General features: G+C 34.9%; 1 protein-coding gene across 2 annotated transcripts in view; it reads left to right on the forward strand.

Annotated features, from left to right (window-relative positions):
• dock10 (dedicator of cytokinesis 10) overlaps window positions 1–27,458 on the forward strand; it is a 194,761-nt gene that overhangs the window by 109,193 nt on the left and 58,110 nt on the right. For both annotated transcript variants that reach the window (XM_051679641.1, XM_051679640.1), the window contains 19 exons: window positions 95–167; window positions 5,972–6,112; window positions 9,635–9,769; window positions 9,894–10,080; window positions 12,197–12,282; window positions 12,799–12,882; window positions 13,435–13,587; window positions 15,620–15,874; window positions 16,003–16,125; window positions 16,527–16,609; window positions 19,533–19,655; window positions 19,734–19,813; window positions 20,814–21,001; window positions 22,292–22,357; window positions 22,448–22,540; window positions 22,643–22,766; window positions 25,790–25,911; window positions 26,590–26,673; window positions 26,752–26,844. In XM_051679641.1, coding sequence (XP_051535601.1) covers window positions 95–167; window positions 5,972–6,112; window positions 9,635–9,769; window positions 9,894–10,080; window positions 12,197–12,282; window positions 12,799–12,882; window positions 13,435–13,587; window positions 15,620–15,874; window positions 16,003–16,125; window positions 16,527–16,609; window positions 19,533–19,655; window positions 19,734–19,813; window positions 20,814–21,001; window positions 22,292–22,357; window positions 22,448–22,540; window positions 22,643–22,766; window positions 25,790–25,911; window positions 26,590–26,673; window positions 26,752–26,844 — 2,293 coding nt within the window. The remainder of the gene's footprint in view (window positions 1–94; window positions 168–5,971; window positions 6,113–9,634; window positions 9,770–9,893; window positions 10,081–12,196; window positions 12,283–12,798; window positions 12,883–13,434; window positions 13,588–15,619; window positions 15,875–16,002; window positions 16,126–16,526; window positions 16,610–19,532; window positions 19,656–19,733; window positions 19,814–20,813; window positions 21,002–22,291; window positions 22,358–22,447; window positions 22,541–22,642; window positions 22,767–25,789; window positions 25,912–26,589; window positions 26,674–26,751; window positions 26,845–27,458) is intronic.

Consider the following 27,458-nt stretch of genomic DNA (forward strand, 5'->3'; position numbering starts at 1 on the left):
GTAGAATTGGGAATAGCTCTTCATATCCAATGTCCACTAATCATGATGAATGACAGTATAATTCTCTTCTCTGTCTGTAATTCTTTCCCCACAGGAAGCTGTGTAAAGCTGAGAAATTGCCTTCCCACTCATTTGAGATTGATCATGAAGATATGGACAAGGATGAGGTCAGTACGGCGCTTCCCATGTTCAGTGGTGTTTCAATGAGTGTGTGGCCAAAACATCTCCAATCCATGTAACACAAGACCCTGAAATACTTTAACAAATGTAACTGTGGTGGGGTGAGCAAGAGACAGACACTGCGGGTGTGGTGTCAGGCCTCTGAGAGGCATTTATTAGAAATAATAATAAACATAAAATGTTGAAATTGGGGAATAAAGTGTCCATGGAGATAAGTGTCCAAAATAAATGGGGATCTGGTGCCCTCGCGGTGAATTGGGCTATGTGTAAGAAGGGGAGTGTCCAAAAGAATTGGTCCAGGATGTGGGCGGGGTCCAGCATCCGCGATGTGCTCCCCTCTGTGGTCGGGGCACGAGGGGCGGTTGCCTCTGTGGCAGCCTGTCTTCCCAGGGTCCATGATGAATGTGTGGGGAAAGCAGCCCGGTTCCTAGCCCGTTGGACGCGACACATGCTCAAATCCTGGTATCGCATCTAAGTCTTGCTGGGGGTCCGGGGTGCGGGTCTGGCAATGCATATAATTCGGCCTGTACCCTGTCCGTTGTGCTCCTGGACCTGCGAAGACGCCAGTGTGTGCACACAAGGAGATAGAAACCGGCATCCCGAGGAGAAGCACGCTCAACATTCTCATCATTCTCATCATCCTCATCACGCGAACGCTCAGCCCGATGTTAGCCCGATGTTCGCAGCCACCCGGGCAAGCATGGCTGTCATCTCAGCGTCCACCTCATCCTGTGCTCTACCACCCGAGGGCGGGAGCTCAGAAGATTCGTCCGCTTCCGATAGCAGAAGCCCACCCTCCGATGCAACGACCGAAAGCTCATCCTTGTCGCGAGCCGCGAACGACACATTAAACCCACCCTGAGGCAGACTGCCTGCATCGCTCGACAGCTCGTCTAGACAGAACGAGTGTGCTGGGGGATGGGAGGTCTACGGGGGCTGAGCCGGCAGAAGCGCTCCTATGTCCACATCCAGATCGCCCACGGTGCTTGCCGACCCGGCCGGCTGAGCGTCAGCCCAGGACGGACCAGGTTGGGTAGCAGCCACGGTGGCTCCTTGCTTCATGAAGAAGGAAGTGAGCCGCGACCGCAACGTTCTCATGGGCATGTTCTCGCAATGAGAACACAACCCTTCCACGAAAGCCGCCTCGGCGTGCTGGCGCCCCAGACGCTCGAGGCAAATTTCATGGGTATCCGGAGGGGAGAGATAACAGCCACATCCAGTAGCGCAAACGTGGAAGGACATCTTTAAAAAGACGCCAAGCATTTGCGCGAGCTCTTTTAGAGAAAATATACTCTTTTGAATATACTGTTTTAGCAGCCGCAGACTCAGGCTGCCGAAGTGCCCACGGGAAGCACCACACTCGACCGTGTGAGGGTGACCGCTGATATGCGCCGTCAAAAATTCAGCAGCGTAGCAAGAGGTGAGAGGACGAACACACAAGCATTCGGCTCCAAAGAAAAAATCTGAATGAGTGATGCACGCCATCTCCTTTTATACCCGTATGTCCGGGGTGGAGAGTGGTATGCAAATTCCACTCACCAATTTTTGGCCTTTTCTATTTTAAGCAAAGGTGATTGGGGCTTTCAAGATCGAACCCCTAGTGTCACTACATCGACACAACGTCGAGTGATTGACAGACAGGGAACTGGCATTTTAAAAAGAATGTTATGAACTGTTCTTTTATTTTGTTTTAACTGGTTACCATTTGGAAAGGAGGCTGTGGAATGCTGTAACCGGAACAAAAATATTCTATTTCTGCTCAGAACAAACCAAAATGAAAAACATTTATTTTTTAGTCCCTGATCTCTCTATTATAACTTTACTGCTAAATTAATATTTAAGGAAATGCATTATTTTAATTGTTATATTGCAAATTTTTTCATATTATTTTCATGTAATAAAGTATATTTCATCCCCATCATTATTAAATCCTCATTTTAAGTTTTTAGTTTACAGTGTTATTGTGTTCAGTGCATAGACGTATATTGTAGTATTACGGTTTACTTGCATTATCAACTGAGGCTGTACAATATAATATAAAATAAATAAAAAGTCTTCCACTGAACTCTTATTAGCTCGTGAGTTTCACCACTTAAATTGATTGTAGTACAATACAAACGTTAATAGTAGATAAATCACTTGAATAATCATGTTAAAATATACTGGTAACTTCTGGTGATTGAAGAGAGTCCCCTGTTCTCAATGTAAAAGTGCTTGGAGTGTAGTGTCAGAAAAGCACTATTTAAGTGTAAAATGTATTAATTCAAAATATGTAAATAAGAGTGTTGTTTATCTTCCTCAAAGCAAGTAATATTTCGGTTATAAATGCTTAATCAAATAACATAATCATGAGTCAGAGGTTCTCTGAGTCACAGGCAAAGCAGGTAACCTCAAACCATGGGATTCATCCACGCAGAATAGCAGTGCCGAAACAAAACTCACATAATGTTCTTCCGCAAGCTGCTTGCCATTTTAGGTTTCAACCACAAATTCTACTAGAGAGCACAAAGTTCCATAGTGCAGCTTTATATGCCTAAAATTAATTTTGTAGACATGTATAAATTGTGACTACATATGAATTGTTTAAAATCAACCTTACCATAATGCTAAATTTCTCATTATGCCACATTTCAGTCTGATGTTGACCAATTAAATTATTATTATAAACTTTCCTCAAGAAACTCAAGATGTTCTCCAATCAATGCAACAAAGAAAGTAATGCAAATGAAAATATATATATATATATATATATATATATATATATATATATATATATATATATATATATATATATATATATATAAAATAATTTCTTGCTGAGAATAAAGATCAAGTAAATATAAACACTTTTTTGTTTAGTTTTTTGGACCGAATTAATGCAGAGCGCATCTTTTGGCTTTCATAATATTCTTTTGCATGCTTCATTTTAAGGTGATAAAACAGACTGCTTTAATTACCATGAGTGATTATCGTCACGCAACACATTCTTATGGCAGATAAAAATTTTCTGCTCAGTGTTGGCTTTTGTGAACCTACACTACAGATGTGGCATCCTCTTAATTTTTTGACTTGTTTGGCAGTTGTCCCGTTCTTTGTGTTCTATGGAGATGTCTTTTGTTTCTTCACTTCTCAGTTTTTCTTACGTGAAGCCCTGCCCATTAATGGATATGCCCACACCATGCACATGGATATTTACATATCGCAGTATATCAAAGTCTCTATCGATTGACACTTTATATCTTCGCCACAATATATATCATCATATCGCCCAGCCTTAACAGGAATATTTCAAATGGCTTGGATACATTTGACCTTTGGACATGCTACGACTTAAAACTAAACTCTCATGAAACCAAAGCAAAAGTTTTCTGACCTGGGGCCAGATTCGTGAAACATTCTTAAGAATAAAATTCTTCTGGGGCCTGGGTAGCTCAACGAATGAAGACGCTGTCTACCACCCCTCGAGTCATGAGTTAGAATCCAGGATGTGCTGAGTGACTCCAGCCAGGTCTACTAAGCAACCAAATTGGCCCGGTTGCTAGGGAGGGTAGAGTAACAGTGTAACCTCCTCGTGGTCACTATAATGTGGTTCTCATTCTCGGTTGGGCGTGTGGTGAGTTGTGCGTGGATGCCGCAGAGAATAGCGTGAAGCCTCCACACGCGCTATGTCTCCGCGGTAACGCACTCAACAAGCCACGTGATAAGATGCGTGGATTGATGGTCTCAGACGCGGAGGCAACTGAGATTCGTCCTCCGCAACACGGCTTGATTCGAGTCACTACACCACCACGAGGACATAGAGCGCATTGGGAATTGGGCATTCCAAATTGGGGAGAAAAGAAAAGAATGAAATTCTTCTTAACTACTATTTTCTAACTTAAAAATAAAGTTAAGAATAGTTTGTATTCCTGAAAAGACTTTTTTAAGAATGTTCTTACCTTTTTTCTTAAATCGTAAACATCTACGTATAGCTAGATACCTTCTAACAAACTTCTTATAATTTATCCTAAAAGCTTTCTGAAAGGAAAAGTAATGATAAAGTTATGACAAAAATGATCATTCTCTCATCATTTACTCACCCATATGCTGATGATCGGTTTTGAGCGAGAAACAAACCAAAATGTTTCACTAAAAATCTTGACATCTTCAGTCTTCGATTATACTTCCTCGTACTTAAGGCATGCTCAAAGTGTTTGTTCAGTGTATGTATATGTGCAAAGAGTGTACAATGCTCTGCACATGTATTAAGCACCAGGAAGTGTAATCGAGCTTCAATGGTGATAGCCAAAGGAGGCTGCTAATGTCAAGTATTTGTATAGCCCTTTTCACAACACACATTGTTTCAATGCAGCTTTACAGAAAATGATGCTGCAATGTCTTCAAATCCTCATTGTGTGGTTTAAATGAATAACGTAATTTAAAACCATGCCCTAAAAATTATTGTCTTTGGCCTCCAGTTAATAAGCCAAAAAAAATGATTTTTTTGCTAAATTAAAATGAAATAAAGCAACATAATTCTATAACATTTTGTCTTAACTTGATTTCATTACATTCCAATAAGCTGGAATTGTAAAATTGAAGTTTACCTAATCAGTTTGTGTTAGGACTACATGAATACTTTTGTAGCATTGATGAAACTGGGCAGGGAATTTCCATTTCCCAGCATGCTTTGCAGAGGACTGGATGGGGTGAACAAATGTTGAAACTAAGTATTATTTTATGCATTTTTGAGTAAGAAAAGAATAAGAGGAGATTTGTTCATGTTTAATGTTGTGTTATATTGGCATTAAAAGGATTGTTTGCTAGGCTGGAGTTTTTGGAGTTACCATTGTGGTGAAGATTGGTGCTTGTTCTTAGGATGGACTCTCACTCCCACTTCCAGTGGAGTTTGATTTGAGTGCTGCTTAGCTCTCTAAGCAGCTGCTATCAAACTGACAGTGCAACAGTATCACTGTAGCTCACCTGGCATATACTAATGGTTATTGTAATGTATTTAGTTGGATTAACTTAAGACAATTAATTGGATCTTAACTAGGTGGTCTGACAAAAATGACTTATGTTTGTACAACTAGATCTAGTCAGTTCCAACCAGTTCTTTTTTTATTGGAAAATGTAATTGCATGGAAAAGTTGTCCTCAATTTAATTAAGTTTTGAATCTTTTTTTTAATTTTTTTTATAGATTTATAGTGAAAAAGGAGTTACATTTCTGCCTTTTTCTTACCCAAAATCAATCGTACTGCATCAGAACACATGGATTAAACCACTTAAGTCATATGGATTACTGTATATTTATGCTGCCATATGTCGTTTTTTGGAGATTGAAAGTTTTGAAAGTTCTGTACCTTGTACCTTGAATTGCATTGTATGGACGAACAGACATCATAAATCCATCAAAACAAATCTTTGTTTGTGTTCCACAGAAGAAAGAAAGTCATACTAGTTTGAGATGGCATAAGGGTAAATAAATGATGAGAGAATTATCATTTTTGGGTAAATGATTTCTTTTATTATTTTTCTTAAGAAGATTTTCGTGAGTCTGGCCCCTGCAGTCCGTGACCCAATCCATCTCAAATAAAACAGCTCGTTTTAGGTCAGTATTAGATTGGAGTCTTCATATCATGAGTAATGATATGAAGAATGAGTTAGTCTGTCCAAACTTCTAACTGGCAGTGTAAGTAACCAGACAAAAGATTCTATCTTGGCATATACTGTATGTAAACTTTTCTTAATAGTGTTTGCTGATGAGGCAGATCTCCATAACAGATGATTTGAAGCATGTATTTTTTGTAGGATACCACTTCTTTGTCATCGTCTAAAGGAGGAGGAGGAGGTGGAGGTAGTGGTGGTGGAGGGGGAATTGGTGTCTTTAAGTCCGGCTGGCTGTATAAAGGAAACTTTAACAGCACTGTTAACAACAGTATCACTGTTCGGGTAAGAGCGCATGATACTGCTTTCTCATTGACTATATCTCCAGATGTCCACATTTATCAGGTACCTTTATAAGAATCAGCTTTATGCTGCTTTAATAACCACTATTGGGTTAAGCTTTAAAAAGGCACCTAAAGTGAACCTTAACACAAAGTTAGTAATAAAATTTGAAACTGTACAGCTGATTTTAATTACAGGCCTGTTTAATTACAGTATAATACAGAATAAATTGAATTACAGTAAAAATGTATTATATCTAGTAATAATTAAGTGGAGTATTGGATCGAATCTTGGTCAATGTTAGGGATAAACTATTGGGACCCACACTGTGGCTTAAAAGAGTGAATTCAAAGTTCCGAATGCCATGCATAATTAAAAGAAAGATTCTTCCACCTATCCCTGCAAGAGATAGCAGCATCTTTATCTGTATTCCAGTAGCTAAAAATAGAGTATTGTTAATATATCATTCTGATACTGATACACTTTTTAAAGTGACAGAATTTTATTATTATTTTTAAATCACACTGCGGGCCGGATTGGGTCGTGTCTTTAGTACTGTTGGTCCAGGCCATTATTTAAACTTCACCTCTTACTTACACAACATGCTCACATTTTTACTTAATGCACACATACATACAAAATGCTCTCGGCTAAGATCAAAACTCACAAGTTCAAATTCAGAATTTTACCACTTACATTCTGAGGAAATGCTCTCATATACATGCATATATATTTTCACACCACAGTAAGTGAATTTTTGAGGTTTTTATGCATATATGAATGATACAATCAGTGAGATGTGTGGTGTAAAGTTAGAATAAAGGGTAACACTTTATAATAACTACATTGTTATAAAGTATTTGAAAAGCATTAGTTTGTAGTTAATTGATCATTTATAAATTATTGTTCCTACATTATTAGAAAATTAATAAGCTACATATAAATAGTATGTTATTTGTTTCTATTCACTTTAGCAAATTATTTATTATTGTTTAATTAGTTCATATATAGGCAGTTTGAGCATTTATTTCTTTTTTATCCTTAGTAAACAACTTGTTAATCATACCTAACTGATGTATTTTTGTTGATGCAAACCAGTGGTGTTTATGAGAACATTATGAAAGCATAAATTCATAGTTAATAAAGATATTAAATATGTAATGACTTGGATACACATTTTTGCTTAATTAATGTGTATATCAATGTTTATGGAACACTTACTATTGAATCAATTAATACTAAATATAGGTCATAATAAAGCAATTACTAATGGCTAGCTAAGCATTTTGCGTGACCTAATCTAAAATGAGAACTATATATGCCTAATTAAACATTTACTTACATGGTTCAACACTAAGTATGTCCAGCTGACCTGGGGCCAGTGTGAGAGTTTCGCCCTTACTGGCCAGTACTGCGTTGTCACTAAATCTTCCGTTGATCTTGTAAATGTGTTGTACATGTGGACTAGTCTGATTATTACAGCAGCCTGCAATTTCATTTAAGAAATATCCAGTTCTCTTGTGTTGCATGCTTCAAAGTGATGTGTGAAGGCGTTATTATTATTATTATAATAAATATAATTATTATTACTATTATATCAAGAATAATTATATTTTAGAAAATTTCACAATCAAGTGTGCTGTTGTAGTGAATGTACTGTAAGATTTTAATTTATACAGTGATTCTCTGTTATGCTCACATTATTTGACAAAAAATAACTGTTTTAGATTCAGCTGTAAAGATGTTATTGAAGCACTTTATTTGATAAAATAGTTAATTTGATGAACTCTTTATGAATTAATTTGATTAGTCATATTTATTTATTTATTTATTTATTTAAATAATCTTTTAAACATGGAATTTAGAAAAATAAAATAGAAAACAGATTTTGGGAAAACAAAGCAGAATAAGGAAAGAAAATATTTCATCGGGTAACATTTGCATTTTCTTTGAAGTAATAAAAGTTGTTGATGTATTGAATATCTAATTTTGCTCATTGAAACTTTGGCTATAATTGTTTTCTGTGAGAGACAAATGTTCCCGAAAGGGGCACCTCCCGGACTGAATCCTGAAAGCTGAATTCTTCGTTGATCAGCATTCAAATCTTAGGACGTTTTTGTCATACTGCAGACATTTGTACATTAAATACTGTGCTTGTATCTTTTTACTACAAGGATTGGTACCTGAGATACAAATCCGCCCCTGCAATCTTTGGAAAATTATTACATAAAATGCCCTATTCAGTAACCACAAACTACTTATAATGTTCCATCCGGGCCAGTGCTGAGAAAAGTAACATGTACGGCGTGACAACATCGCTTGTACACAGCATAGTAAGGACATTTTCACTAATGAAGTTTAATAGGCACTGAATGTTGGCAAAATATCATTTAAAGTCAATAATATAATGTTACATGCCTATTTCTGTTTTTATTTATTTTATTTTTTTTTTTTTTTTTTTTTGCCATTTCATCACTGTCATGTGACCGTGGTGACGTGCTGGTTGTTTCCAGAGCACGCACACAGACTTTAATGGGATTTTTGGAAATTCCTTCTGGAATCAGATTAAATTTAATGAAATATTTATAGGTGGTCCACTGGTGAAAATGAATTAAACAGTAGTTTTAATTGGCAATAATGAGAACAAGTCTGCTCATAAAGCTTAATAGGATGGAAAATGCTAAAGTGGCGTTTGAGCAATAAGAGGATCTCTTTTAATAAATTGTGGATTTTCCTCTCTCACTATTATTCCTGTACTTTTGTGTTGTCTATTTTTTTTTTTGTTTTTTTAAGCTTTAGTGTCTGTTTTGAGCCTTTGTGATTGAGATGCTGTGGAGATGGTTATTTCAGGGCCAAGTTTATGGTAATGGATTAATGGATCATTAATAAATGTATAATTAGACATATACAGTTCTCACTTTAGATTAGGTCATGCAAAATGCTTAGTTAGCAATTAGTCAATGTTTTATTATGACCTATATATTAAGTAATCATTTCTTTAATAGTAAGTGTTACTAAAACAGTAACAAATACATTAATTACGTTTAAATGTAATTCCAATTAATTACATAGATAATTTCTTTATTTACTATGAATTAATGCCTTTTTCATGTTACAAAACATCATCAAACTGCCTATAAATGATCTTATTAAACAATAATACATCATTTGCTACAGTGAATATAAACAAATAACAAACTATTTGTATGTAGCTTATTAATGTAGGAACAATAGTTTATGAATGATCAATTGAATATAAACTAATGCTTTACAAATACTTTATACCATGTAGTTATTATAAAGTGTTACTGAATAAAGTCATACTTCATTTCACTCAGTTAACTAATGCTTCCATTATATCACAAAATGTTAAATCACTTGTTCTTGAAATGTAAACTCTCTGTTGTGAGTTCATCTGCTATTTCCCTTCAACTCCAATGCAGTCATATCTTGAAAAAGAACTATAAGGAACAATCTTCTACATGCCTGTTTTTTATTTGTTGTTTGTTTGTTGTGCTTTTACAGTCCTTTAAGAGGAGATATTTTCAGTTGACACAGCTAACTGACAACTCTTATATCATGAACTTCTACAAAGATGAGAAAATCTCAAAGGAACCCAAAGGCTGCATTTTTCTGGACTCATGCACAGGGGTAGTTCAGGTTGGTACATAAACAGTTCTAAAAGCAGTTCACTACACATTCTCAGAAGACAAAATCCCTCAATGAAATAAGTAACAACTAACACTTGTGATTGTATTTTTGGATCTATTTGTGATTCATACAGAATAGCCGTCTAAGGAAACATGCCTTTGAGTTGAAAATGAATGAGGTGACGTATTTTGTCCTGGCTGCTGAGAATGAGCAGGACATGGATGACTGGATCAACACTCTAACACGCATCCTCCAGATTAGCCCTCCAGAGGGCCCAGTACTGGACCGCAAGAGTATGGACTTGAGCGACAGTAAACATGGTGAGTGATTAAAAAACATAATAAAGTATGCAATAATGATATTTTAGAGACATGAATCCTCATGTTGTACATAATTTACCTCAAAGAAAGACCAAAATCTTTTAAATGTATTGAACAAAAGCCAAAGACTTAGATAGGCCTACAATATTTTTAAGATTTTATCAAATAAAAAATTAATCACCTTTAGAAAAAAATAACGTCATCATGAGCCATGCCAACTGCATCATCAACTGCATCATGCCCTTCATTAGAAGTCAATTAGACTTTTAATTGACTCTTCATAGCCTCCCTGTTTATGTGAATTTCTAGTTTAATAGAGTCTGAGAGTGTCAAGGATAAATGGTTCTTAGACAGCACGTTTTTAAATACTGGTTGCTATTGCTTAGTAATTTGTTATTCTCAAGACTTAACACTCCTTTTGGATGGATCTTCTTCTTCCAGTTGAGCTCTAGCTGAACTGGTAGAGCATGGAATTAGCAAAGGCCAAGCAAAGGCAAGAGGAAAGGCAAAGCGATGCATGGATTCCCAGGGAACACACATACTGTTAATATACATTTATATTTTGAATGCACTGTCAGATTCTTTAAATAAAAGCTTTTTAGGCTACATTAATATTCCCTTTGTTATGGGTTTATAAGGGAGCCCATTATTGACCAATAAGTCATTTACAGATGCATTATAAATCATTGATATGCAGCTATAACAACATAAATAAAAATGGCTACTTTTAAGCAATATTTGCCAAATAGTGAGCATTTTAACTTGCATGTTGTAAATGCTTATTAAAAACACTTATTGATAGTTGTATGAAATGAAATCATAAAATGCCCTACTTGAGGAATTATGTAATGCAGCAAAAATAGATTATTATAGTGTGATTAAAAGGAGGGATTATGTCATTTTGCTACAGTCCGCTATGTGTTTTTAGTGATGTCCCAACTATTCTCAGTTTCCTAAAGTCCTCTGCAAAAACACAGTTTAGGCCTTTATGCTTATTCACAGCATACTGCATATCAGATAATAAAGCTTGATGACCATTAAACCATACTGAACTTTATTTACATAGGTTTCTAATGTTGGGAACTCCTTTATAAATTCTTCATATGTGTTCACTTTACATTAAGTTACATTTTCATAAGTTAAGCATTTATTTATTTATTTATTTATTATTATTATTATTATTTATTTTATTTTATTTCTAATTTTATCCCCTTTTCTTCCCAATTTGGCATGCCCAATTCCCACTACTTACTAGGTCCTCGTGGTGGCGCGGTTACTCACCTCAATCCGGGTGGCGGAGGACAAGTCTCAGTTGCCACCGCTTCTGAGACAGTCAGTCCTAGCATCTTATCACGTGGCTCGCTGTGCATAACACCGCGGAGACTCACAGCATGTGGAGGCTCATGCTACTCTCCGCAATCCATGCACAACTTACCACGCGCCCCTTTGAGAGCGAGAACCACTAATCGTGACCACGAGGAGGTTACCCCATGTGACTCTTCTCTCCCTAGCAACCGGGCCAATTTGGTTGCTTAGGAGACCTGGCTGGAGTCAGTCAGCACACCCTGGATTTGAACTCGCAACTCCAGGGGTGGTAGTCAGCGTCAATACTCGCTGAGATACCCAGGCCTCCTAAGTTAAGCATTTATAACATGTAAGGTAAAATGGCTCACTATTTGGCAGGTCTTGCATGAAACTCACCCTTTTTATGCAATTTGTTATAACCGCATATCAATATTTTATAATGCATTTGTAAATAATGCAATTTGTTCAGTCATTAATAAACCCCTTTATAAAACCTTAACAAAGGTAACAAATGTAAAGTGTTATAACTTTTTCCAAATGCATCAATGTACATGTAAACTAGGTTTTTCTTCAGCTAAGACTATTCCTGAAATGTAGTATTTTTCAAAAAAAGTAGTAGTATTTTTTGTTGATTAACCTTGCATGAACGATAACATTACATGTTTCTTTGTCGGCTCAGTTTTATTCAGTGTACTTGACAGGATTTGATTGCTTTATTAGATTTAGTAAACCTTTACACATTTGTGCTTAATTTTTTTTTTTTTTTTTTTTTTTTTTTGTAACTACAATTTTTCTTTGTTATATTTGTTAGATATCATTGATTTGTCTTCGAATCATGTTCCTGTCCCTGAAAATGAGGAAGCAACTGAAAATGGAATCCACCCTGACCTAGCAAGGGTAACTGCACTAAAACATATTGTTACATCCTGAACACACAATCATTTCTTCCTGTGCGTGTGTGTGGGTGGGGAGGGGGGGGGGTGGAGTTAATGTCTCTTTATAAAAAATTAGATAGGGGAGACTGAAGCAAGTGTCAAAATGGCTATATCTCAGTATGTTGGCTTTTAAATCCAAAATCCAATTGCAAAAATGCCTTTGTTAAAAAAAAATAAAAATTATGTTTGTTGTTTAATGAACTTTGTTTCATGATTGTTTTATTGTTTACATTTTGCTAATAAGTCTAGAATAGGCTTTTAATGGTAGGTTACCTATATGAAAACTTACTCCATAAACAAGCCCTGTGTTTCCCTATACAGAAGTGTACAGGGATATCTTGAATAAGTTTCTCTCTCATTGTTTAGAGAATTGTAAAAAATAAAAATAAAAAAGTAAAAAAAATACATGTATTATAAATTAGTAATAAATTGTGTGTTAAATATTAATAAAAAAAAAATTCTATCATTTTTAATTCAGTATATTTCTGAAACTGAAGAGGGGGCGAGAGCTGCCAGAAGAGAAGGAAGACTTAACCTGTTCTCCCTGGACCCTGATATTCCTGTACGTCTCTTGTCATATTATAACTAATATCACATACACATGTGATGAAACTATAAGCAGAAAGAGTGTGATCTCACCTGCACGTCAGCTGGTAAAAAAGTCCCCATATTTCTATATGTACACATGGACTGAGTCACTGATCTTTACACGGTTTGTCTTCACATGACCCACAGTGTGTCATTTACAGGTGTGGAAAATGCTGTAACAGCACTCATATATTTATCCTGAGTGACTCACACCTGCATGAGTCTGTAATGCTTTCTTTTTTATGAATGCATCACATATGTTGGGGTTTTTGGAAAGGGAATTTCATTACAGTGAAAAAGTTAAAAGTTTTTATGTTAAAATACTGCCATCTTTATATGCAGAGACAACTATACTGCCCTACTAAGGCAAAATGCAGTAACTTTGCCTACACTGAAACTACGAAAATTGGCTATATAAGATATTTGTTTTAATTTTTTTCTGTTTGGTGATGGTAATGGTGCAGAAATGACACAGTTCACCTTTAAGTGATTCTCTGGTCTGACTGAAGGATGCTATGTGTTGAAGGTTTTGAGGAGTTTGAGAATGGAGTTTGGCGAATCTGCTTTTGTCCGGCCATTTGAGGAGAAGCTGGGGAGGAGACTGATGATCTGCTGTCGCTCACTGAACCTTACACTGCAGGGCTGTGTGAACGAGACTGACACTGAGCCTGTCACTAATGTATGATGTCATATCCTCTATCTGACACTTCATGGTGACCTCATTCGTATTCATTTCTACATAAAGTGTACACATAAAATTTTGTACACTGGGTAGACACTGAAACATACAATATCAACATATTGTCAACATCTTACATGTAAACCCTTTACAGTACATAACATACAGCATGTAGAACTTTAGTGACATATAGGCTAAATCTCATGTCATGTCAATAATTTCTATTTTAATGTTTTGTTTTGATGTTTATTTTTCATCTATCAAACAGATGATGTTTACACCCACATGGGATACTTATAGTTCACCATCGTTGCGCAGAAAATCTACATGCTATAATAGTGATTTGTATGAATATAGTACTCTTTATCTTGTAATAAACAAATAAATTGATATGGATTTATGGAAGGTCAAGTATATTGTGATGCTATTACATATCTCAGGTCACTAACGACCCTATACACTTATTGTGGTAATCAAGCTATTAAAAAAATTCTAATATTTGTATAATTTTTGCAATTATGGCATTTTTAAAATATTTTTTAAAATATTTATTAAAAAGAAGGTTGAGGAATGTGGGCGTGATGGGGGCGTAACAGCAAAAAATGGAAGAGCTAAAGGGGGTGGAATGAGTTTCCGGGTCCCTAAAGACCCGAGCGTTAAATAAATCTGAAGGTGTGAAACATATATAATTTTATCTCATTTATTAAAAATGCAATAAAATGAACATACTGTATGAATTCTATGAATTCAATACTCCGTGAACCTCAAAGGATTCATAAAGATCTGCATGTCTCTAATGTTGTTCATACATAAAAAGGGTTTACATTTAGATGCTATCAATATGTATGTTTCAGTGTCTATCCCAATGAACACAAGCATACAGTATGTGTGTTAGAGCCCTGCTTTACACAAGAACACCAATGAATACTAAAGAGATCACGTTAAACACACCTACCGTTTCTGTAAAAAAAAAAAAAAATAAATAAATATAATATATATATATATATATATATATATATATATATATATATATATATATATATATATATATATATATACATTTCATGTAATTGTTGTTGTGCCATGATTACTCTAATTATGTGTAAATGCAACACACTCTCATAACAATACGTCATTATAGCAACTTTTTGCCTGCAGCACCCATAAGTCACCCTTGGTACATTGCCTGCACCCCAAAAATGTCCCCCTTGTTCTGTATTTTAAATTTCACTCTGATGCCTTCAATACTTGCATCAGAGGGACTTTGCCCAAGGCTACATTTTGAAATGAATTTAAAATTATGTAATCATTTACCAATTGCTTTATCATTTAATTTTGTTTTATAAATAAAAAAAATTGTTTACTGTGGGACACAAAGGGAGTTTTCTGAATGTCTGTGGAATTTTCTGAATGTCCGTGCCGTGGCTCAAGTAATGAGAAAATCACCATAAAATAGTTAAAAAAAAAAAAAGTGATCCTCTATTAATGCGCGGTATTCTGGATCTTCTGACACTGTGTGAAGTGTATTTAATGATCAATGTTCCCATCCACTGTAAAAGTAATAGTCAGATCCCGAACTGCATGTCTTGTGAATGTATCTTTGAATGAGATTTCACTGCTTTCACAGAGAACTTGTAGGGTTTAAGCATAGGTGTTGGGTTAGGTGTTAATTAACATCTACATTATAGTGTAGTGTAACTAAAATTATTGTGACTAAATGATCCTACTTGTTACATGTTTTATATTGTTAATACATGGTTAGGTTTAGGGTTGGGGTAGGGTTAGGTTTAGGGGATCTTAAATGTCAATATGATGGTGTAATGTAACTAAACCAATGTATTTATAAGTGTAATAAAATACACACAATAAATATGAAGATTGCCGAGCCTGTAACGGAATCCTCTGGACTAAGGTGAGAATGAAATTACAATGTTTTGATGATGCAGGCAAAAAGTCGCTATGTTGACGTCTTCATCATGAGACTGCCCTGCTATTTCTGTGTATGTAATTGCTGCCCACCGTCTTTTTTCAGATTGAGCCTTTTTTTGTGTCAGTCGCTCTGCTGGACATTCGTGAGGGCAGGAAGGTTTCCGCTGACTTTCATTTGGATTTAAACCACGAGGTCGTGCGGCAGATGCTTAACAGCTCGGGTAATCCCAGAGGTCAAGGGATGGCTGGAGGTAATGGTGTTCCACAGGAGAATGGACTCAGCTCTCCGGCAGAGAAGAAAACAGATGACTGTCAACTGAGCACAGAACTGGAGAACTGGCTACGCTTCCCTAAACAGGTACCAATGCAAGAGTTTGCTGAAGTAATGTATGGAAAGTTTGATTGCTTTCTCTTTTTTTCACCAGTATCACATTATGTAGCTCTTTACGTGTGTTTACATGATTTATGTGGTTGATCGTCCTGCAGGCAATTTTTTCTATTACAAACCCTCACACAGACATTGTGATGGTGGCACGAGTGGAGAAGGTTCTGATGGGAAATATCACGAGTGGTGCAGAACCCTACATAAAAAACACTGATTCCAGCAAGGTATCACATTAAAAAATATTATTATATAATTATTATTAAATGTAATATAATGTATTTAATTTGGTCATATTAGAGTATCTCAAAGACATAAATGTAACAGCAGTGTAACGGCAACAGCAGGCTTTCTTTGTGCTTTCACAATGACAGTGTTTCTGAGAGCTGCAGCTCTATTGAGAAAATAAAGGGACTTCTGGGTTACCATGTTGAGGATTTCTTTTAATAATGGCCATAAATTATAAAATGGTTATCAGGAGTGAGACATTGAGAATTATTACAAACATGATCATTAATCTGATTTCCATGAAGAGGGCGATCACATTTACAACAAAATGGTGATTAATTTAAACATATTGAATCCTTCAATATATATTCTTATATTTTATTTTATCTGCTTTTTCTAGACTGTCCAAAAGATGTTGAAATCCAATAAGCAGTTCTGTAGCAAACTTGGAAAGTATCGAATGCCTTTTGCCTGGTCTGTAAGGTAAGTTAAAATCTAATGGGATCTTCTATTCTCTGAATAAGTGAACACTGCTGAAGCATTTCTTAAAATCTAGTATAAAATTTTTTTTTTTTTAGTTCTTAAATGCAATCTTTGTATTCATGTTGGTTTCATACAGTGTTTTATACCATTTTCAACAAAACTTTTGATGTTATATTAAAAATGTCAAGTGATGTAACCACAAAGTTCCACAAAGTATGACACATTTTAAAAAAGTATACCATATTTTCTTTACACTTTGAATACATGTAAGTATATGTACGTAAAATATTTCTACATTTATAAAAAATCAATAAAATCGGGTCAATGTTTGAAAACTTTTTTTCAAAAATGATGACGTACATACAGTATCTTATCCCTGTAAAGCCTGACATATGAAAGAATTTTCATAAAATTATAATTTTTTTAATTCAACTGTTTTTAGTGTCATTAGACAAACTATTTTAAAAAAATCATTAAAAAAAGTTTTTTTTGTTGTTGTTGTTTGTTTGTTTGTTTGTTTGTTTATGTATCATATTTGGTACATTAGGCTTTAAAGGTCATTATCTTCCTGAGGCCCAGCAAATCATTTTTGTATAGGAGATTTTTTACTTACGTTTTTGTTAGCCCATAAATGCTACAGTGGTAAATCTTGGGGTATTATCAGAGGACTCCCTTGGCTTTTCAGACATACCAAATGTTTGAGAGTTTCGCCATGATAATTTCCTCTCCTTGGTCTATAAACAATGCATTGAAATGTATCAGAACATTTTAGCACATCAAATACAATATGAATCAAATATAATTTTTTCAATAAACAATTTTTATCATATGTATTTTATGCACCAAACACTATATTAACATTTAAAAAAGGGAAATTGTAAAACTTTTTTCCCTAGGTCTCAGGAACATCTGGTAAGATGACATCATAGCTTGTGATGTAAAATAACGAGATCTTTATAATGGCGGAGCAGGCTGCACATATGAAAATACACAGAAATATTAGTTCACACTTTAAATAAATCTTATAAAAAGTATATGTCAGAATTTTCAAAGCTCTGTGATTTTTTTTACAATTATTTTTTATAGTGGGCATGAATGGAATGGAATGGTGATTGAGAGATATACCTCAAAAGCCTGTTGTATCATATTTGATACATATAATTTCAACATGCTTTTTCAATAAAATAATATCAAAAAATAATCAAGCATACTGTAAGTTACTGAGCAAATGCTAATTATAAATACTGTCACTTTTACTTTATTAAAATAAGCTGTCATTTATCCCAACATAAAGAGAGTGAAACAGGAGCCGTCAAACACTGTGTATCATATTTGATACACACAGCATTATAGGATTAATCATTATAGGATTAAAAAAATAAATAAATAAATCAAACATATTTTTCAAGGTGAAGGGTAATTTTAAGAATTCCATGATTTTAGAGGGGGGTCAAATTATTTCATAATTGGTGTTATTTTTATACATTTACAAATATTTTATCAATAAAACCATTTATGTCCTTGAAATTTCAGATAAGCCTCAAAAATCTCACCTCACCATTGTCATTTCTGTATTATTCATAGGTAGTTTTGACTCATTCTGGGATGTTTTGATGAGTTTTGACAGTTAGAATATTTTATTCCTTAACATTTCATCTATTACTTAAAAATCTGGTGTGTGACCAGGCATGGGTTATACCGGACTAAATTTGTTTCTGAATCTATCATCTTATCTTAAACACTGCAAAACAGAATTACTGTCTTATTTTCCTGTAAAAATGGCAACATCCCTAAAACAAGAAAAAAAAGAAAGAAAAAAAACTTAAGCAGAATGACATAATTTATATAAATGACAAAATTTAGTGGGCTTTATGCTTAATCATGAATATCATTTACAGTAGTTTTCTATGCGTTATTCCATTTAATCTTTTAAAATGCTTTTAAAATGATTTGTTATGCAGTCATATTATTGACACATGGTCATAAGGGTCTACAGGGGGTTTCCTCCTTTGGGTTTCCACCTGTGTTATGATCTCAGGGTGGTTAAACCACTGTAAAATGTTTTTTACTTTAAGCCCCACATAAATATCAAAATCAGAAACTGAAAACATGTTCATCTTAAAAAATGTGTGTTCAATTTACTGTCTGTTTGAATTGCAGTATTAAAGTTTTTAATAAACGAATAGATCTGGACATACACACACACACACACACACACACACACACACACACACACATATATATATTACACTACCGGTCAAAAGTTTTGAAACACTTGACTGAAATGTTTCTCATGATCTTAAAAATCTTTTGATCTGAAAGTGTATGCTTAAATGTTTGAAATTAGTTTTGTAGACAAAAATACAATTGTGCCACCATATTAATTTATTTCATTATAAAACTAACATTTTATTAAATTATTATTATTTTTTTTAAATTGATTACTTGGGCCAAATAATAAAGAAAAGCAGCCAATAAGTGCCCAACATAGATGGGAACCCCTTCAATACTGTTTAAAAATCATCCCAGGGTGATACCTCAAGAAGTTGGTTGAGAAAATGCCAAGAGTACATGTCTGCAAATTCTAGGCAAAGGGTGACTACTTTGAAGATGCTAAAATATAACAGTTTTGATTTATTTTGGATTTTGTTTAGTCACAACATGATTCCCATAGTTCCATTTATGTTATTCCATAGTTTTAATGACTTTACTATTATTCTAAAATGTGAAGAAAAAAATAAATAATAAAGAATGAGTAAGTGTTTCAAAACTTTTGACCGGTAGTGTATATATGTAATACAAACTTCTGCATACTTTGCACAGGAAAACATTTTTAACTCTTGCACAGCTGCAGCTCTTGCACTGTAAACAGCTCATTTAATTTGTTAATATCTCTCACACTCTTTTTCTCTGTATTTTCCAGGTCAGTATTTAAGGATAATCTGGGTACAGTGGACAGGGAATCGCGGTTCTCTCCTCTGTTCAAACAGGAGAGCAACAAGATCTCCACTGAAGACCTGATCAAACTCATCACAGAGTACAGGAGGTACAAACTCCTCAATCACACACATATAACACATGATCATAAATGACATTAAGTAAATACATCTATTTGGTTTTATAGGGCTGAGAAGACCAGTAAACTCCAGACCATCCCAGGAAACCTTGAAATAAATGTGGACTGTGTTCCCATGGAGTGCCCAAGTATGTTCTAGTAGTATTGCAACATCTTTACTTACAGTGAATCCAACAGAGCATTATTTTTTAACCAAATACAACGCATGTGTCACTACTCCTGATCATTTGACGTACAGCTGGTAAATTCTGTTTATTGAAATAAATTGAAAGCTATGTTAGGTTAGAACCCAGAACATTTCATACTTAAAGGAATATTCCAGGTTTAATAAGTTATGCTTATGTGACAGCATTTGTGGCATAATATTGATTACCTAAACAAAACAAAAACAAAAAAAAATCAACTCGTCCCTTGTGCATGTTAAAAAACGAAAAATCATGTTACAGAAAAGCACTTACAATGGAATTGAGTAGGGACAGTCCATCAACATCAAAATACACATTGATTTAAAGGTATAGCCACAAGATGTAAACATTATACCTGTTAACATGATTTTAGTGTGATAAAATCGCTAACTAACCATATCAGTGTAAAGTTATTTCCAATATTACAACTTTGTTGCCATGACAGTGCAAAGCCGGTAAAACATAAGTGATTTTATCACAATAGAATCATGTAGAACAGATTATTTCACACTAGAGTCATGTTAACATGTATGAAAATATATTTTGTGGTAATCAATATTATGCCACAAATGCTGTTGATTGAGCTTAACCGGGATTGAACCAGGAATATTCCTTTAAAGTTAAAAGTTTACTGCTCGACCACTCAGTCATAGTTGATGTAACAGATCTATGTATTTATCCATTGAAGTGCCCTAGTGATTAAGTTTATCCATTGATGATCCTTAGTGATTTAAGGATCTATACATCACATAGACTATTTATCAAGACCAATTTGGGCATCACCTAATTCATATTCAGGTCATTGCAATCCCCCCATACAGTATCTCTACCACTTTTTAAATAAAGTGATGCCCATGCCACGCACACTTCTCTTGTTGGTTGCCTTCTGTTCTGTACACACACCCTCACATCTACACCTGATGATTCTCATGTTCCTCCTCAGATTGTGTAACGTCCTCATATGTTCCTCTGAAGCCGTTTGAGGACTGCAGTCTACATGCTCCTACGGTAGAGGTGGAGGAGTTCCTGCAGGATTCAGCTAAGTTTGCCCAGCCTTACAGAGTCTACAAGAATCACATCTATGTGTACCCCAAACACCTCAAGTATGACAGCCAGAAAAGCTTTGCAAAGGTGTGGCAGCAGTAAATAGGCATTTTCATCATTTAATAACTTGATTAAAGGAACAGTACACCCAAAAATGATTTCTCTCATCATTTACTCACCCTCATCCCATTCCAGATGTGTATGACTTTTTTTCTTCTGCTGAACACAAACGAAGATTTTTAGAATATTTTAGCTCTGTAGGCCCATTCAATGCAAGTGAACAGCCTCCAAAACTTTGAAGCTCAAAAAGCACATAAACGCATAAAAGTAATCCAAACGACTCCAGTGGATAAATCCATGTCTTCAGAAGCAATATGATAGGTGTGGGTGAGAAACAGATAAATATTTAAGTACTTTTTTTACCATAAATCTTCAATTTCAAACAGCCCTCCTAAGCGCTATTCTCTCCTAAGAGTTGTTCTTTTGTTTTTGGCAATTCACTTTCTTTATGCATATCGCCACCTACTGGGCAGGGAGGAGAATTTATAGTAAAAAGGGCTTAAATATTGATCTGTTTGTAACCCACACCTATTAAATCACTTCTGAAGACATGGATTTATCCACTGGAGTCTGTTGTTTATAGAACAGACTGTTTTTAAACTTTTTTATAAACAAACTATTTGCTCACCGAATCGCTTTGAGAAAATAAGAAGGAAGTAGGATAAACACTATTATTTACAAAAACCAGAGGAACTTATGATAAAAGTCTGTCAAAACTTGTATTACTGTTCTTGTATATCTGAATTCACTTGTTAGAAATGGGTGGCTGAAGTTTATTTTAACAAGATCCCTGATGATTACAGTCTGACTGTGCAGATGTTTTTATTTTATTTTTTATTTGATCTGTGACAGTGTAATGCAGCTTTTGCAAAGAGGCTGCTGTTGAATGATGGGGCAGTTAAAACTATATTAGACTAGACAGCAAACCCACAGCTCACTGTTGCTCATTTCTCGTGCAAAAAGAGCATTCACCTATACATAGAAGTCTTAAAGGCAGCACGAAAAAACACCTATTTAAGTCTAAGGGTCAAAGAGTGGGTGGAAAATGAAAAACAAAAATGGAAATTAATAGTCTTAAAAAGTCACTAAAATTTCTGTAGTGAATATACATTTTTCTTGTTCTGCTCAGTTGTAAATTATTTTATCAGCAATAAATTGCTCTTTGTGAGTGATGTCTCTGTAGAGTGATGCTTTTCCAGTAATCAAGAATATGTGGAAAAGTCAGTGAAAAATCATGAAAATACATTGGCCAAAAGCTGTGGGAACTCTGGCAGTGTCCAGTCATGCTATGTAAAACATTTTTTTTTTATTTGACAGGCTCGAAACATTGCAGTTTATGTTGAGTTCCGAAGCTCTGACGAAGAGCATGCCAGGCCATTGAAGGTTATAAGTTTCTATACCTTTCCCCTTATAAACATCTGCTTCAAAGATTGTTTAGAATTTGACTCTTGAATAAAATGTTTATTTCCACAGCGCATCTATGGAAAGCCAGGAGATCCAGTTTTTACTTCGGCTGCCTGTTCCACTGTTCTGCACCATTCACAGAATCCAGATTTTTATGATGAGGTTGGTTTTAAACTGAGGTTGCATGTGCTTAAAATGTGGACACTGTTTGGTTCAGGTGAAAGTTCTTGGTTATGAATTGTTTGTCTTGATTTTTTTGATCAGGTGAAAATCGAGCTGCCAACACATTTGCATGAGAAACACCATCTGCTCTTCTCCTTTTATCATGTGACCTGTGACATCAATGCCAAGACTAGCTCTAAGAAGAAAGAGGCTCTTGAAACACCAGGTACATTTGGGCTAAAAGTACCAATTTGATGAAATTTTAAACATGCAACAAGTCTTTTTACAGTATTGTTAATGCAGAGTTTGTCAGCTGCTTTCAAATGCTTGCATGGGTATGTGTATGCACACCCTGTGCTTGCATCTCACTGTGATGTGGCATCTCATCTGTCTTGGCGTGGTGTTAAAGGAATATTCTTGGTTCAATACAAGTTGAGCTCAGTTGACAGCACTTGTGGCATAAGGTTGATTACCAAAAAATTTATTTCGACTCATCCCTCCTTTTCTTTAAGAAAAGCAAAAATTTGGGTTACAGTGAGGCACTTATAATGGAAGTGAATGTGGCAAATTTTGGGGGGGTTTGATGGCAGAAATTGAAGCTTATAATTTTATAAAAGCATTTGCATTAATTCTTCTGATAAAGCTTGTGTATTATTTGAGCTGTAAAGCTGTAAAGTAAACCATTTTAGGGTTTTAGGGTTTGTTGACATTACATCGTCATGGCAACAAAGTTGTAAATTTGACTTAGTAGGTGATTTTATCACACTAAAATCATGTTCACATGCATATTGTTTATGCCTTGTGGCTATACTTTTGAAAAAGTGAGTATTTTAGTGTTCAAAAATCCATTGTTAGTGCCTCACTGTAACCCAGATTTGTACTTTTTTTAAAGAAAAGGAAGGGCAAGTCAAAATAAATTTTTGTGGTAATCAGTATTATGCTACAAATGCTGTCGATTGAGCTTAACTTGTATTGAACCCGAAATATTCCTTTAATGTAAACAGTCAGTTATAACTTAAGTGAATTACAGGTGCCATTTGTGTCAGATTTGTGACACTCAGTGTTCTATTTCTTTGTTCTTTTTTACTGTCTATTCAATTAATTACTTGAAAAAATGTGTTTACAGAAGCAATTTTTACTCAGTTGAGAAACACTTGAAGGCTAAATGCCATTTAATTTAATTAATTTAATATTTACACTGGCAGCCAAAAGTTTGGAATAATGTACAGATTTTGCTCTTATGGAAAGAAATTGGTACTTTTATTCACCAAAGTGGCATTTAACTGATCACAATGAATAGTCAGGACATTAATAAGGTGAAAAATTACTATTACAATTTGAAAGAAATGTTCAGAACTTCTTAAACTACTTCAAAGTGTTCTCATCAAAAAATCCTCCATGTGCAGCAATGACAGCTTTGCAGATCCTTGGCATGCTAGCTGTCAGTTTGTCCAGATGCTCAGGTGACATTTCACCCCACGCTTCCTGTAGCAGTTTCCAATGATGTCTTGTCGGGCACTTCTCACGCACCTTACAGTCTAGCTGATCCCACAAAAGCTCAATGGGGTTAAGATCCATAACACTCTTTTCCAATTATCTGTTGTCCAATGTCTGTGTTTCTTTGCCCACTCTAACCTTTTCTTTTTGTTTTTCTGTTTCAAAAGTCACTTTTTCTTTGCAATTCTTCCCATAAGGCCTGCACCCCTGAGTCTTCTCTTTACTGTTGTACATGAAACTGGTGTTGAGTGGGTAGAATTCAGTGAAGCTGTCAGCTGAGGATATGTGAGGTGTCTATTTCTCAAATTACATATTATATCATATTACAACTTATATTAGTTGTACATCTTGCCTTCCACATCTCTTTCTGTCCTTGTTAGAGCCAGTTGTCCTTTGTCTTTGAGGACTGTAGTGTACAACTTTGTATGAAATCTTCAGTTTTTTGGCAATTTCAAGGATTGTATAGCCTTCATTCCTCAAAACAATGATTGACTGATGAGTTTCTAGAGAAAGCTGTTTCTTTTTTGCCATTTTTGACCTAATATTGACCTTAAGACATGCCAGTCTATTGCATACTGTGGCAACTAAAAAACAAACACAAAGACAATGTTAAGCTTATTTAATGAACCAAAAAGCTTTCAGCAGTGTTTGATATAATGGCAAGTGATTTTCTAGTACCAAATTAGCAATTTAGCATGATTACTCAAGGATAAGGTGTTGGAGTGATGGCTGCTGGAAATGGGGCCTGTCTAGATTTGATCAAAAAAAAATAATTTTTTTTCAAATAGTGATGGTGCTGTTTTTTTACATCAGTAATGTCCTGACTATACTTTGTGATCAACTGAATGCCACTTTGGTGAATTAAAGTACCAATTTCCTTTTGAAACAGCAAAATCTGTACATTATTCCAAACTTTTGGCCGCCAGTGTATATAAAAATTTTACCTTAATAATTAAATTTAGGAGTGTGTTCAATAGCATATTAGTTGCTATTGAATATTGATGTGGTATCAGATTGTGGTATCCAGTATCATGAAATATCACTAATATTGGAATCAGAGTTGGGTGTAATTTGATTATGAAGTAATTAGTTCCTGTAATATAGTTATTTGTTTCAGTCAAAAAGTAGTGTAACACATTACATTTAAAATTTAGGTAATCAGATTACAGTTACTCACTTTCAATTAAGGTAATTACTTGTAAGTACATTATTTGGGTTACACATATTTCTAAATTAATATTATTTATGTATAATCATTTAAAATATAAATTAAATTGTCCATATATATATATATATATATATATATATATATATATATATATATATATATATATATATATATATATGTTTGCATTGCTGTGAAAGCTGTAGGATGTGAGACAATGAACGAGGGAGAAATATAGACATAATTTTGAATTTGTAGATTAGAAAAACAAAAAAAATGTTTGCTAAAAGTGTTTTAGAAAGCAAATTAAAAGTAAAGTAATTAGTAATGTGATTACTTTTCCTGTGAAGTAATCAGTAAAGTAAAATGATTACCGTTTTAGAGCAGTAATTTATTAATGAGTAGTAAATAACTTTTTTGCATAACTTAGCCAACACTGATTGGAAACGAATACAGAAATGTTGGTATCAGAAGAAGCCTATTTGTGACAAAGCTTTTGTTCAGTGCATAAAACCCCATTATCATGTGTATGCTAAAACACTGGTGCTCTGACTGCTTGTGTGTGTGTCTGTGTTTTTGTGTTATAGTGGGCTATGCCTGGTTGCCTCTTCTCAAGGATGGACGTCTTTCCTCTCAGGAATTCAATATTCCAGTCTCCTGCACTTTGCCTGGTGGATATCTGCTCACTAAAGAACCTTCATCCACCAAAGTGAGCACAGGAGTCCAGAAAACTGCTGAACATATAAACAATCAGGTTTAGGGAATGAAAAAGATCACTAGTAGGGACTGGTCAGGACTAGTTGATTAGTGAGGTCGACTAGTTTATCTAGATTTTTTTTATTTTTTTTATTACTATTTTTAGTTTAAGCTTTGTATTTGGTGGATATATTCAGTGCTTTAAAGGGGGTGAATTTACATAACTTCTGGAGATAATTTTAATGCTGGATGAGAAGTAGGCATTACATGCTGTATTTCACCATTCTGAAATTGTCAGGATGTGGAAAAATTGAGAAGTTGCATCTGAAAATATTTCCCCTTTAACACTGCCACTACATCCCTAAAATCTACAAATTGTCTTCGACTGTTGGGTCATGCCTTACTTAAATCTAACACATTGCAGCAGTTACATTTTTAAAAACAAATTCAAAAACCATTGCATTCTTTTGATTTCTGTTGCAAACCATCCAGCTGTTTTTGAACATAAGATGCATTTCATCGGAGTGTGGTGGGTGTTACACTAAATCAGCTTACTTATGCAGACCTTAAGACCAACTAGTCCCACAAAATAGATTATGAAAATATGTAGATTTTCACATCCCTAATATGTAGTAGTTGTTGCTGTTTTGTTCCAATTGTACAGATATAATTTCTCCATGTTTTTGTGCAGAATGGCTCAGATGTGAAATGGGTGGATGGGGGAAAGACAATCTTCAAAGTGTCTACCTCGGTGCTTTCTACAGTTTATACTCAGGTAGAACGGTCTCAGATTAAAATCAAATTTTCTTAATATCTCCTGATTTTAAGATATCATAATGGAGATAATTTGCAGGATCCCCATCTGAGCTGCTTCTTCCAGCAGTGCCAAAAGCGAGAAGCAGACCTCTCTCAACCTCCTACCTCAGACTTCCTTAACTGCCTTAAAGTAAGTGTGTATCACCAGAACCATTCCATCTGGCCTATGATGTGAAGATGCATTTGATTAGACTGAAATAGAATCTAGTTATATTTAATTCACACTTTATAAAGATTTAGGGCCCAATTTTCATACCCATGTAGACGCAGGGCTATGTGCTATGAATGTGCTCTACATTTCATCCAATTTTTGTGAGAGAGCTAAATCTACATTTAATATTTACTCTAGGTACCAAATTCTTATGAATGGGCTGTCTGATTATTTCACCAACTTACTTGCACAAAAATAGCAAATCTTCTTAGCCATGCCCAGTGACTTTGCACTTATGATGTATTGCATAGCACCATGCTTAAGACATAACAGTGTTAAATAAGGGGCCCAAATGTTATTGTAAGGGCAATGTTGTCAAATTATTAACTGTTTTAAACAGCTTTCAAGCAATTTAGAAGTCATGCTTAGAATTGAATAAATGAATAGTTCAAAATAAGACCACACATTTCCATGTCAAATACTGTTACCAGCTCAACACACAGTTGTGTCACTCTGCAATTTATTCACATACCACCAGCAATCCATCTTAGCCAAGCCAAGAGTATTTTCTATGCAAATGAGGATTAACAATG

This window comes from Myxocyprinus asiaticus, chromosome 39 (genome assembly GCF_019703515.2).
Source record: "Myxocyprinus asiaticus isolate MX2 ecotype Aquarium Trade chromosome 39, UBuf_Myxa_2, whole genome shotgun sequence".
Taxonomy (NCBI): domain Eukaryota; kingdom Metazoa; phylum Chordata; class Actinopteri; order Cypriniformes; family Catostomidae; genus Myxocyprinus; species Myxocyprinus asiaticus.